This window comes from Pongo abelii, chromosome 12, assembly GCF_028885655.2.
Source record: "Pongo abelii isolate AG06213 chromosome 12, NHGRI_mPonAbe1-v2.0_pri, whole genome shotgun sequence".
Classification (NCBI taxonomy): Eukaryota; Metazoa; Chordata; class Mammalia; order Primates; family Hominidae; genus Pongo; species Pongo abelii.
In genome coordinates this window covers 59,418,167-59,429,635 of record NC_071997.2, presented here as the reverse complement: position 1 = coordinate 59,429,635, position 11,469 = coordinate 59,418,167, and the positions used below count along the sequence as shown (strand labels likewise).

The following is an 11,469-nucleotide window of genomic DNA, read 5'->3' as shown; positions in this document are numbered from 1 at the left end:
GGGCAGCTACTGGAACCTGGAGGAGACAGCTGGCTGGAGAGGGCCCCCAGGTAGGAGCTGTAACCTTCAGTACAGAGAGGCCCAGAGATGGCACTCTCTGGAGCGTCACTCCTCCAATCCCCCACTTTCCTGCTGGGACTCCTGGTGGTGGAAGCCAGACAGCCAGCCCTTAGTCAGCTTCCAGGGACAGAGCAGGTGGACAGATGCAGAGTGGATCTGGAGGGGTGGGGGCTCCTCACCCTCAACCCCACGCTGCCTGCAGCCAGCCCTTCCTCCCCACCTGCCTCCTGTCACCACCCGCCACTGTCTCTCCTTCGGGCCCAGGAGAACCCCACCCCTAACCCCCACCTCCAACCTGGGCTTCAGAGTCTCCCCACCTGGAGCGGCTCACTGCTAGGCTGTTCTTCCTCTTTCTGCGACACAGTCTCTTCTGATTCTTGCCTGAGGGGTCCACCTTCTAAGTGCCCCCTCAGTTCCATCTCACGATGCCCCACTTCTGCCCATCAGCCAAATTTAATGAAGGAATTAGCTACGCCGGCCATCTGTGGGAGTCCTACTGACTTCTTGACCCGTGAAGATCTGTCTTTTGCCCTGACCACATCCCACTGAGGCCCTTCTCTCTGGGTCCTCCATGGGGCCCGCCTTGGTCCGTGTCTCCCTTCACCTCTCAGCCTCAGTGAAGTACATGGAAGCCCCTTCTACCTGAAGCACTCCCATTGCTGTCCTCTGGAATGCCACGCCCTCCCTGCCTTCCTTGCCTCTTGCCTTGGTGTGCTGGGCCGCCACGACAAAGCACCTCAGACTGAGTGGCTTCGACAACCAAAATTTATTTCTTCCCAGCACCGGAGGCTGCCAGCCCAAGATCAGGAGTTAGCAGGACGGCTTTCTTCTGAAGCCTCTCTCCTTGGCCTGTGGACAGCGCCTTTGTCTTCACAGGAGCTTCTTCCTCTAGCACAGCTGCAGCCCAATCTCCTCGTCTTAAAAGGACATCAATCATTTTGGATTCTCCTTTGGATGAGAGTCCACCTTAATAACCACATTTTAACTTAATTACCTCTGTAAAGACCCTGTCTCCAAAGACAGTCACATTCTGAGGCACGGGGCATTGGGACTTCAACAGATGAGTTCTGGGAGGACGTGGTTCAGCCCTCACACCTCCCTTATGGCTGAGCTTCCTTGCCTCTCCCCAGGCCTCAGAGGTGGGACTCCTCAGAGCTCCTTCCACCTGGGTGGCCATCTCTGCTCCTCCAGCTCCAGATGCTCCCCTAGACGTGGATAACAGACACATCCACATTTCCCATCCCTATCTGTCTCCTGAGCTCCAGGCTTCCTCGTCTCTTGGTGTCCACTTGGTTATCTCCCAGGAACCTCTGATGCCTTGGAAATTGGAATGCATCCCCTTTCCTGTGGGTTTGTTCTTCCTTCTCTGTGCCTTAGCTCAGAAATGGCCCCTTCTCTGCTGCCTAAGCCAGGAACCTACGGTCATCCCTTACTTCTCTCTGCCACCCTCACGGAGAGCTGAGCAGTCCTCAATCTTCACTTCTCTCCTTCCCCATCCCCAGCCCCACCACGTGGCCCAGGCCCCATCTTCTTCACCATGACCGCCACAGGGGCCCCTCACCCAGTCTCCCCAGCAGCCTTGCTGTGACCACTCCACCCTCCACTCTGCAGCCAGGTCACTCCACTTCTCAGTAGAGAAAAGCCTCAAGGGGCTCTCTGCTGGCCTTGGCCCAGCAGCACCTGGCCACACCGCCGCTCCTGGGTCTCCTCTCTATTCTCTAATGACATCGAGCTGCTTCAGGGCTCTGCTGTACTGTCCCTCCCTCTATCAGGCTAACATATGAAGAGGAGGAGAACCAGCATCCATTGGCCTGGGACGGAGGGTGGGCCCCTTCCCTCACTTCCCCATGGGTTTACATGGGGTCTTCCAGGAGAGGGTCTGGTGGTCTGGGGCCTGTCTGTCCATTTCTCCATCTTCTCTTTCCCTTTGTTCTCTTCTCCACCCCTCCATAAGGCCCAGGGAACTGGGGTGGGCCCCAGATTCTTGCTGTGGCTAAGGAGGTGTCCTCGTGGGGAAGGGAAGACTGGCTCTGGCCTTAGGCAAGGCTGCCAGCATCTGCCTCGGTGTGCAGGGTGGAGACTGAACACTTTTCAGCCACTGCCCAGAGAGACTCTTGGTTCTGCAGGGAAGGGTGGGTGGGCGTGCAGGCTCGGTGAGGCCTTGTTGGAAGTGGTTGAGGCATTCCTGTTTTGGGAGCTAATTGGTGGCAGAGGGATGGCCGAGATGGCAGCAGCTTTAGGGGACTGAAGGAGCTATGAAAATGAGGCTAGGCCCCTGGGGCATCAGGAAGGGTCACTCATCGTGGCTTCCATCCCCTCACATTCTGACTCTCCTTCTAACCGTGGCCTGAGTGAGAGGAGGGAGGTCCGATGGGCCTGGCAGGAGGGGATGGGGGCAGGGGAGGCCACATTCCTGGAGTGTTAATGATCTCTGGGCTGGGCAGGAGCTGAGCCCCCAAACCAGCTAAAAACAACAAACAGCTCCCAGGAGGGATTTGTGTCTGTTCTGAGAGTCAAGGATTTCCGCCCCGGATGGAGGCTGTGGCCTGTGGAGCTCTTAGCAAAGAAATTCCCCAGAGACCAGAAGCCTCCTGGCCCAGAGGCATCATTTTGAGAACAGCTCCCTCCCCTGTCCCTCTCTCCTTTCTCTCTGGTGGGGAAGGTCCTAGCACCCAGGAGGGGAGGCACGCCCTCCCCCACACACCTGGGAGCAGGGAGAGGAGTCTGGGTGCATTCCTCCTCCAGCTTTCCATCCTTACAACAGTCCAGCTGAGTGATGCTGTTCTTGGCATTTTATAGATAAGGTCACCAAGGCTCAGTTAGAGTAGGTGTCAATAAATGTCTGACCAAATTGATGGGTGAATAAAGGAAGCGTCTGGCTAGAAGCCCCAGTCATGCTGGGCCAAGCTGTGGTTGGAACTGGGGTCTGTCTGACCCCAACCAGGATGGCTTTCCACCTCCCTGCCCACTTCTCTGCAGGGCTGGACTTGGGAACTCTGGGGGCTGCCTGGAAGAGGAGGAACCATTGCTATCAGGAGATGCCCAAGTCCTAGCCCCAAGAGGTAGTGGAGGAGTTAAGAAGAGGCAGAGATCTCAGGGCTGGTACCATGCACACTGCAGCCATGAAGCACCTTTCCACTTGGCTCAAACCTTCCCTCCCTAGGAGTCCTCTCCTGGCCCCAGGTGGTCCAGAAATGACCCCCTCCAGCCTCCCAGCCTCATGGATATAAACAGTATGGAAATCCACCCAAAGTCTTACTTACTCACGTTCCTTGAGGGCGGGCTCCTTAGTGAGCGCTCAATAACAGCTCTGTAAGGGGAGTCCTGCAGAATTTCACTGCCCTGTGCCCTCACATGGTCTCCATCCTTTCCTCTCCCCTTCCCTCTGGGCCTCCCAGCTGGCCCGATCCAGCCTGGAACCTAGGTCTGCACCTTCCCTGGAGGTCTTCCCACAAAATCCTCAGGCAGTCCTTCCCTTTTCCCACTGGGTTCCATATGCCACTCCCCTTCCCACCCACAATTCACAAAACCACACCCTGATGCTTTAAATCCCGTATTTATTGCCCAAAGCTCATTAGTATTACACAAATCACATAGATTGAGAAATTTTCTGAGGTTAAAAAGACACTGCAAAGGCCCCTGGGAGTGGCTGAGGCTTGCATGCGGGGGCCTCACTCTCACTGGGCCAGGCTTGAAGACCACCCTGGGTCTGTCCACCGGCCTTTTTCCTCGTCTAGGCTCCTGCCCTTCTCCCAGGCCAGAGGCCAGAACACGAAAGAAGTCGGCTCACAACCAGGAGGTGAAAGGGGTCCGTCGGCCAGCTTGACTCCATGGCCAGCTTGACATCTTGGTCCCTGCGCCCTCACATTGCTGTCTAGAAATGGAAGAAGGGCATCCCCAAGCCTGAGGGAATGTTTGAAGTGACCAGAGGAGGGCCAGGCAGGGACACCAGGGATGCAGAACCATTGCAGGCATGGGTTGTGTTCTGGCACAGCTGGCCAGCCCTGCCCTGACTGTGGGTCCAGGCTTAGCCTCCACCCCAGGCATGAACCAATCTGCCCCTCAGGCCTCCCTTCCTCTGGCCTCAGCAGAGTGTGGCATGGGTGCTGGGTGAAGGTTTCCCCTTACAGGGCTTTCCAAACCCAGACCAGGGCCTAGTAGCATAGCCCACTGTCCCTCTGTCACCCTCACCCTGGGCTATCTGGATCGTTTGCCACTGCACTGCCACAGGAGCAGACCCCTCGGCTCACCTGAAGCTGTATTTGGGAGCATGACGGAAATCATCCGGGAGACAAAGCAAATGAGTTATGAGATGCTGAGGCCACAGGCTGGGCCAGGGCACCAGGCCTCTGGCAGGGGGAGGGCGGGAGGTGGGTGGGTAGGCAGTTTTGGTCCCAAGATAAAGTGCACAAGAATAAGACCCTATGATAGGTAGGAGCAGGGTGAGCTTGAAGTGAGCTTTTCAAAAGAGGACCCAGACATGCCAGCACCTAGTTCAGGCCTAGAGACCAGCACAGCACAGCAGTCACTGGCATATTCACATTGTGGTGGGATTGGCTCAAAAAGGCCTGCCCCTCCAACACCATGGCACCCCCACACCCCCGCTATGTTGGCCTCCAGGCTTGTCTAAGCCTTCTCCCCCTCCTCACGGGCAGGAGGTGGGCTGCTCCTCAGGAGAGTGGCAGGCCCCTCAGGGCAATGTGCTGCAGAGCCAGCTGGTGGGCACCAGCGGCTGGCAGAGAGGCAACGGCCATGCCCACGGAAGACCCACCTCAGCACACTTCCCCTGCCCTAAGATTCCACCCTGCAGCGGCCTCTTCCTACACATGAATGTTCACCTCTGGCCTAAGTCTCCCCTGAGGTGGAGACCCCAGGGGAGGGAGGCCCGGGGCTGCAGGTGGAGGCTTCCTTTCTAGGTGGGGTCAGGAGGGGGCTGCATTGAGGCTGGTGCTCCCCCCTGGTTTGGGCCTTTCAGATGAGGGGTCACCCTGCTCACACCCACCCCAGGCTCTGCTTCCCTTTGTACAGCTTGCTCTTCCTTCCTGGTCTGCAAATGGGAGGGAGATGGGAGCTAGCAGCAAGGGGCCTCTGAGGCTGCCGGAGTGAGAGGCGACACACGGGTATGGCCCTACCATCAGGCCCAGGCATCTATGTTACCTTCTCCTCCAGAACTGTAAAGTGTTTGGCAAAGGTCAACTGCTCCCGGCATATGGGGTCACATACAGAAGGCAAGGTCCAGGTTCTGAGGCCAACTGCTGGTCCAAAGGGGCCTGCCCCCTTCCCAGTCCAGAGTCCACACTGGGAACATGCCCAGGATGACCAGCATCTGAGCAGGACAGGCAAAGACGAGGTCTTGCTGGAGGAGCCAGTGGGAACCCTTTGACCCAGTCTTCTGGTTTCAGACAGGGAGTGGAGGCTCAGAGAAGGGAATGAACTTGTCCGACATCTCACTGCCATTTAGTGCCAGAGCCAGGGCCCACAGCTCCTAGGTTGATGCTGCTTCTCTGACAGGTGTCTAAGGAGCTGGCCTAGGCATTCTCAGGCATGAGACCTTCCTGCTTAGAAAGGGATGGGATGGGCAGCCTTGGTGGCTGGAGAAGCTCCACAGAAGGCAGCCAGCCCAGTCCAGCCCCACTCTCAGCCCCAGTACCCAGCATCCAGCCTGGGGCCTGGAAGAAGGATCTTCTCGAAGAGGCCAAGTGCAGGTCCACGGTTCCTGCCAAGCACCATTCCTTCTCAGGGTTTCCTGCCTGGAGCTGGGGTCACTTCAGGGGCCCTGAATCAGTCCGAGCTCCACGAAGGGGGACCCTAGCTCCAGGGTCACCGGGCTTCACTCAGAGGGACTGGTTCTGCAGCTCTGGAATGGATGTGGGCTGGCTACATTCAGAGCCAGCTGCCCACAGAATCTTGCAGAGGCCTCCAGTGCTCCCTGATTCCCTGGGCCACTTCCTGAGGACCCTAGTCATGGCTAGTTCATCCTGTGGGGTGCAGACCACCTTCTCTCCCCTCCCCACACCAGCCCAGGGAGCCATCTGGGCTGGCCATTGTAATATCCTAAATCCACCAGCCTGGCCACCAAACCAGCCCAACTCCAGGCCTAATCTGGCTCCCCTCCACCTGTCCTCCTGCCACTTCTGGTCAGCTGAAACTAAGGCTCAGATTTGATTCTGATAAAAAATAAAAATAAAAAAGGAATCAAAGTATAAAAGGATTCTACTTCTACCCCATGGGCACTCTACAATTTTTCAGCTTCACACATAATTGTGCTGAGTGGAGTTCTGACAACCCCACATAAGGCCCAGAAATGCACTTGATTATTTTTTTGTGCGAAATGTGTTAGAACTCCTCTCGCCTATGTTAAAATGTGAATGGGTCAGTCTCCCTCCACTGCAGGTTGAGCACTCTCCCAGGGGGCCCAGGACTGCTGGGGTTGGTGTGCTGCTCCCTGCAGGTGCAGCTGTGAGTCTACCACCCTGCCCCTCAGCTCCCCGGCTGCACAGTGCTCCGTCCCCAGGCCGCTGACCACACTCACAGCCCCTTGTTGTACACCACTGTCCGGCTGCTCGTGGCCTGGGCTATCTCCGGCTCTAATTGGGATGTTTCAATCTGTGGAGAGAGAACAGAGAGGAAAAGTGGGGGAGTGGGAAGGGGCAAATAGTGGGGCTGGGAGCTGCAGTGAGGACCACCCTGGGCCCCAGAGCTCTGCCCCCTGCACCCCCGTGTCCACCCCAGCCAGGGCTCACATGCCCTACCTAGTGACACATCTTCCTTCTCCACCGCCCTCCCGCCACGGGGCTCACAGCATCCCTTCCAGCCCAGACCGGGTCTCTTTCTTCTGATGGTGTGTCCACGTGGGTGGACATCCTACACGCTGGCCTCTGAGTTCTGCATCTCCCTCACCCCCAAGAACCATGTCTGCCGCACTGCAGACCCACCACAGCCCCGCCCAGGGCCATTCCCTGGACCTGATGACCACCCAGGGCTGCTCCACCTCAACTCCTTCCATCCAAACCCCACCCTCCTGGGCTCCTCAGTCGCCTGTCCTTCCAGCACCCCACTCACTCCTGCTTCTCTGTTTCCAGTCCCCTAGACCTGAGCGCCCACACTCCACACTCCTACCACTCAGTCTTTACATCTTCCCCTGCAACCCGGACTCCAGGGGCCATCCCTTCAGCTACTCCCTAGCCCAAGGGTCCCTCCCACGCTGCTGGCAGAAGCCCTGCTTCGGAGATCCCCGCCATGTACCCCACTCCTACTTGAACCTGACCATGTAATGGAGACCCTCAAAATTCCCTGTCCTTGACTTTGGCTGGACCCCCAACCACTGCAGACAACCACCCCACCCCTGCCCCCATAGCCAGGTCAGCTCCCTTGCCCACTCTCCAGAGGCCACTGGACACCAGCTCTGCTCTCCTCTCCTTGGCCACCCCACCCCCTGCTTCCACGCATCCCGGGCAGGTGAGACTTCCTCTTACTCAGGGAAAAAGCTGAAGGTGTCAGAGGGGAACCCCTCAGCTTCCCATCATCAAACCCACTGCCTTCCGTGTCCATGCACAGCTTTCCACCTGCCCTCCTCCCACCCCACAGCTGCCATCCCTCCCCTCGCAGGACAGGACCCCACCTGGTTCCACCACCCCTGCCCACTCCGGGGCCGCCTCCTGGGTCATCCTCCCTCTCTCCCACCTTTGCCCGTTAGTGTTCCACACACAGGAACCTTCTCTGATGACACCTCCCCTTCATCCCAAGGCAGGCCCAGCTACTACCTGGTCTCTCTCCTCCCCAGCAGCCTCTTTAAAAAACTTGGTCTACACTGGCTGTGTCCACCTCCTTCCCTCCCACTGACTTTTCAACCCACAGTAAATCTGGCTTCTGTTCTCACCACACTCCAGAAAAATCTTTCTCTCCAAGGTCACTGCCACCCCCACTTCACGACACCCACTGCACGCTCCTCGGGGTCCTTGGGGCTTGGCCTGGCTGGGCCCTCTTCTCTGCACATGCCCTGGGTTACCCCCACACCAGATTTCTGCAGCCTTGTTTCTCCCTGGAGCCTCAGGTTCACAGCCGCCTGCCTGCCAAACTTTGCTGTGGATGTCTCACAGGCGCCTGAACTCAACCCACCTGAAATGGAACTGAAGAACCCGCCCTCTCCCCCGGCCCTGCTCAGCTCCCCATCTCGGGAATGACGCCGCCATCCAGTGGTGCTCTGCCCAAAGACTCTGGAGCCTCTTTGCGTCCTCTCCCCGTCCCTCCCCACAAGGTCTCATCCAGCCCAGTCTGTCCCCAACCACAGCCAGTGCCGGCCTTCTAAACTGCGTCTTCCCATGCCTCTCTTCACTGTGAAATGGCTCCATGGCACCCTGATCCTCAGGGATCAAGTCAGACTCCCGCGCCACCCTGCCCCTTGGACTGGAGACACAGGGCACATGGACTGATTTTGGTTCCTCACACACCCTGGGCTCTGTCCCCACTCCAGTCTTTGCCTGAGTTGTCCAGAGACACCCCGTCCTACTTCCATTCCTGCCCCCACTCTGCTCTCCCATCTTCAGCTCATCATCTTTCGTGTCTCAGCTTTAGACACCTTACCTCCCCCAGACTGGGCGTGGTCACCTCTGTGGCCCCCATAGCTCCCTGAACTTCTCATATCCCCGCCTCTCCACATTAGATCACAAGCTCCCTGAGGCAGCGGACGTGCGGATCTGGCTCGCCCCTGCGTCCTCAAAGCCTAGCACAATGCTGGTCCACAGTAGGTGCTCCCTCAGTGTGGAATACATGGGCAGAAAGAAAAGAGCACTGGAATAGAATAGGCACTGGAAGACGGGGTCCCCCTGGAGACACCACATCAGCCCCGATGTCGGGCTTTATCTCCAGGGACTGAGCCTGTGGGGATGCCTGAACCCCTAGCTTGAGGGGGGCAGGTGAGAAAGACACTACTGCAGTGAGAAGGTCCCCGCTGGACATTTGCCCTGGACAGAGTCAAGAAGGCACCAGGCCTCTTGCAACTTAGGTTGGTTGAACTTGGTTCTAGACACCCGCCATATGTCAAGATGTGGCAACCCTGGGAAGTGGGCAGAAGGCGGTACAGGCCGGCCTGGCCTTCGGAGAGCTCTGTCATGTCCGGGCTGTGCACATTGGAGTCCCCATAAGAGGGAGTGTAGTGAGGACTATAGCTGGTGGGCACAGTGGGAGAAGAGAGGACCCTTCCTCTGTAGTCGCTGGTACCCCATTACCCAAGTCTGGTCACCCGAGAGGGCCAAACAGAGGAGAGCCAGGCTGAGGGCCCAGGCCTCTTCCCCACCCCCTCTTCTCAAACCACCTTCTCCCACCCCACCCCTGCCACCCCCAGTCCCCTCCACCCTGCCGGCTCCCCTCGTCCCCACGCTGCCACTGACACAATGCACAGCGCCCACGCTTAAAAATCTAAATGCTTTTGAAAATGTTTAACCTAGTTAGACAAATTAGCAAAAATTTGTGCAAAACAATTTAGGTATTTAAAATATTCAATGTTTTTAAAAAACTGGAAAACTGTTCTTAGCTTTCAGCTGCAAAAACCAACAAAATATAACATCCCAGCAATCTTACCATGAGGTGTAACATAACCCTTCGGGAAAGCTGTTAAACAGCTACTGAGGCATCCTGGGAAATAGCACTTCATTTATTCAAATGCACATATGTCAGGCTTTTGCACCATATGTCATTCCAAGCTATTTACAGTAATAATTAAATCTTAATCAACGTTTAACCTCTGTAAAATGTTTGAAGAATCCTAATCACCCTTCAGACTGCACTAATGAAGGAGAAATATATAAACATAAAAGGAAAATGATGCATAGATATCACGCTGGAAAGAACAGTAATTGCAAAATTGTATTTCTTTTAAATATAATCAGTAAATGATGTAAAGTAAGCCAAGGAGTATTTTAAGTTAAGACATCTTGGATGTCAGAGGTGTGAGCAGCTAATTTTGTTCTGCTACCCATAACAGATGTAGCATATTTTATTTTAGTGCCATTATTAGCAACTTCCCATGCCGGCTTTCACTGAAGCACTGAGGCCCACATTAAAATCAGAGAGGCTGCTCAGCACCACCATGCAGGGCCACGGCCCACTGTGCCCACTCCCTAGAGCATGCTGGCCCGGGGGAGACCAAAGCCGCCTCCTCCTGGCACCCCGTCTCCCATGGGCTCCCCGCCACTCACAGGGCAGCAGGTAGGAGCAGGGGGAGATGCAGGCGGTGGGAAGGCTCCTGGGGGAGGTGGCTGAGGGATCAGGAGCAGGGGCCCCAGGACAGAGCTGACATCCTAGGCTTCCTCTCTCATTTCAAGTCAATCCACCCTCCTGTCAGCAGATGTTGATGGTCACCAACTCCAGACACCCAGGCTGGGCACACAGAGGGGGAAAAGACCAACTCATGCCCTCTAGAAGCTTAAAGTCTAGAGAGGAGTTGGCTGGTGAAAGCAGATGGAGTCCAGAGAGACAAGCAGAGTGCCATGGCAACTGGGGAAGGGTTGGGAGTTCCAATGTATTGATGAGGGAACAAGGAATGAAGACTTCTCAGAGGAGGTGGGCCAGGAAGAGAATGGAGGATTTTGATCAGAAAGGGCAGGCCAAGCTTGCTGGGTGAAGAGAAAAGTATTAGCTGGCTAGCACAGCCTGTTTCTGGGAGGCGGGGCAATGTTGGACATGGAAATGTGGCAGGAAATGGAGGTGCGGCTGGGACAGGCAGAATCTTGTAGGCTACATGAAGGTGTCAGCATTTTATCTGAGGGCAATAGGGAGCCACAGAAGGACTTTGAGCAGGAGTGGACCATAATCCAGACTGTTTTTATTTTTTTCTTGAGATAGGATCTCGCTCTGTCACCCAGGCTGGAGTGCAGCAGTGTGACTGCAGCTCACTGCAGCCTCAAACTCTTGCCTCAGCCTCCTGAGTAGCCAGGACTACAGGCATATGCCACCATGCCTGGCTAATTTTTAAATTATTTAAAAACTTTTTACAGAGACAGGGTCTCGCTATGTTGTCCAGGCTGATCTTGAACTCTTGGCCTCAAATGATCCTCCACCTTCCAAAGTGTTGGGATTACAGGCATGAGCCACTGTGCCTGGCCTTAGACTGTCTTAGAAAGGTCTTTCTTGGGATGGTGAGTGTGAAGGATGTACTGGAGGGGTAAGGAGGGGGTGGGGAGGCCTCCTGGGATGCATCTGTGGGAATCAGAGAAGTGCCAGGTCCTGCCCTATGATGCTGCCAGTGGGGGCAGACAGGAGGAGCCTTTCTGAAGATGAAATCCACAGGAGTTGATGACCAATTCCACGTGGGGGTGAGAGGGAGGTGTTGAGGATGACTGTGCGTTGGATGACTCCTAATTCTAGCTCAGGAGCTGGGGTGGCTGGTGACGCCATTCTCGGAGGGAATAT

The 11,469-nt window shown here is 56.1% G+C and overlaps 1 protein-coding gene across 6 annotated transcripts in view; it reads right to left on the bottom strand.

Annotated features, from left to right (window-relative positions):
• Window positions 1–3,600: 3,600 nt before the first annotated feature.
• The window catches only part of SFXN5 (sideroflexin 5), a 131,481-nt gene continuing 123,612 nt past the window's right edge, over window positions 3,601–11,469 (bottom strand). For all 6 annotated transcript variants that reach the window (XM_024242047.3, XM_054548062.2, XM_002811899.6 and 3 more), the window contains one exon: window positions 3,601–6,666. In XM_024242047.3, coding sequence (XP_024097815.2) covers window positions 6,648–6,666 — 19 coding nt within the window. In that variant the 3' untranslated portion in view covers window positions 3,601–6,647. The remainder of the gene's footprint in view (window positions 6,667–11,469) is intronic.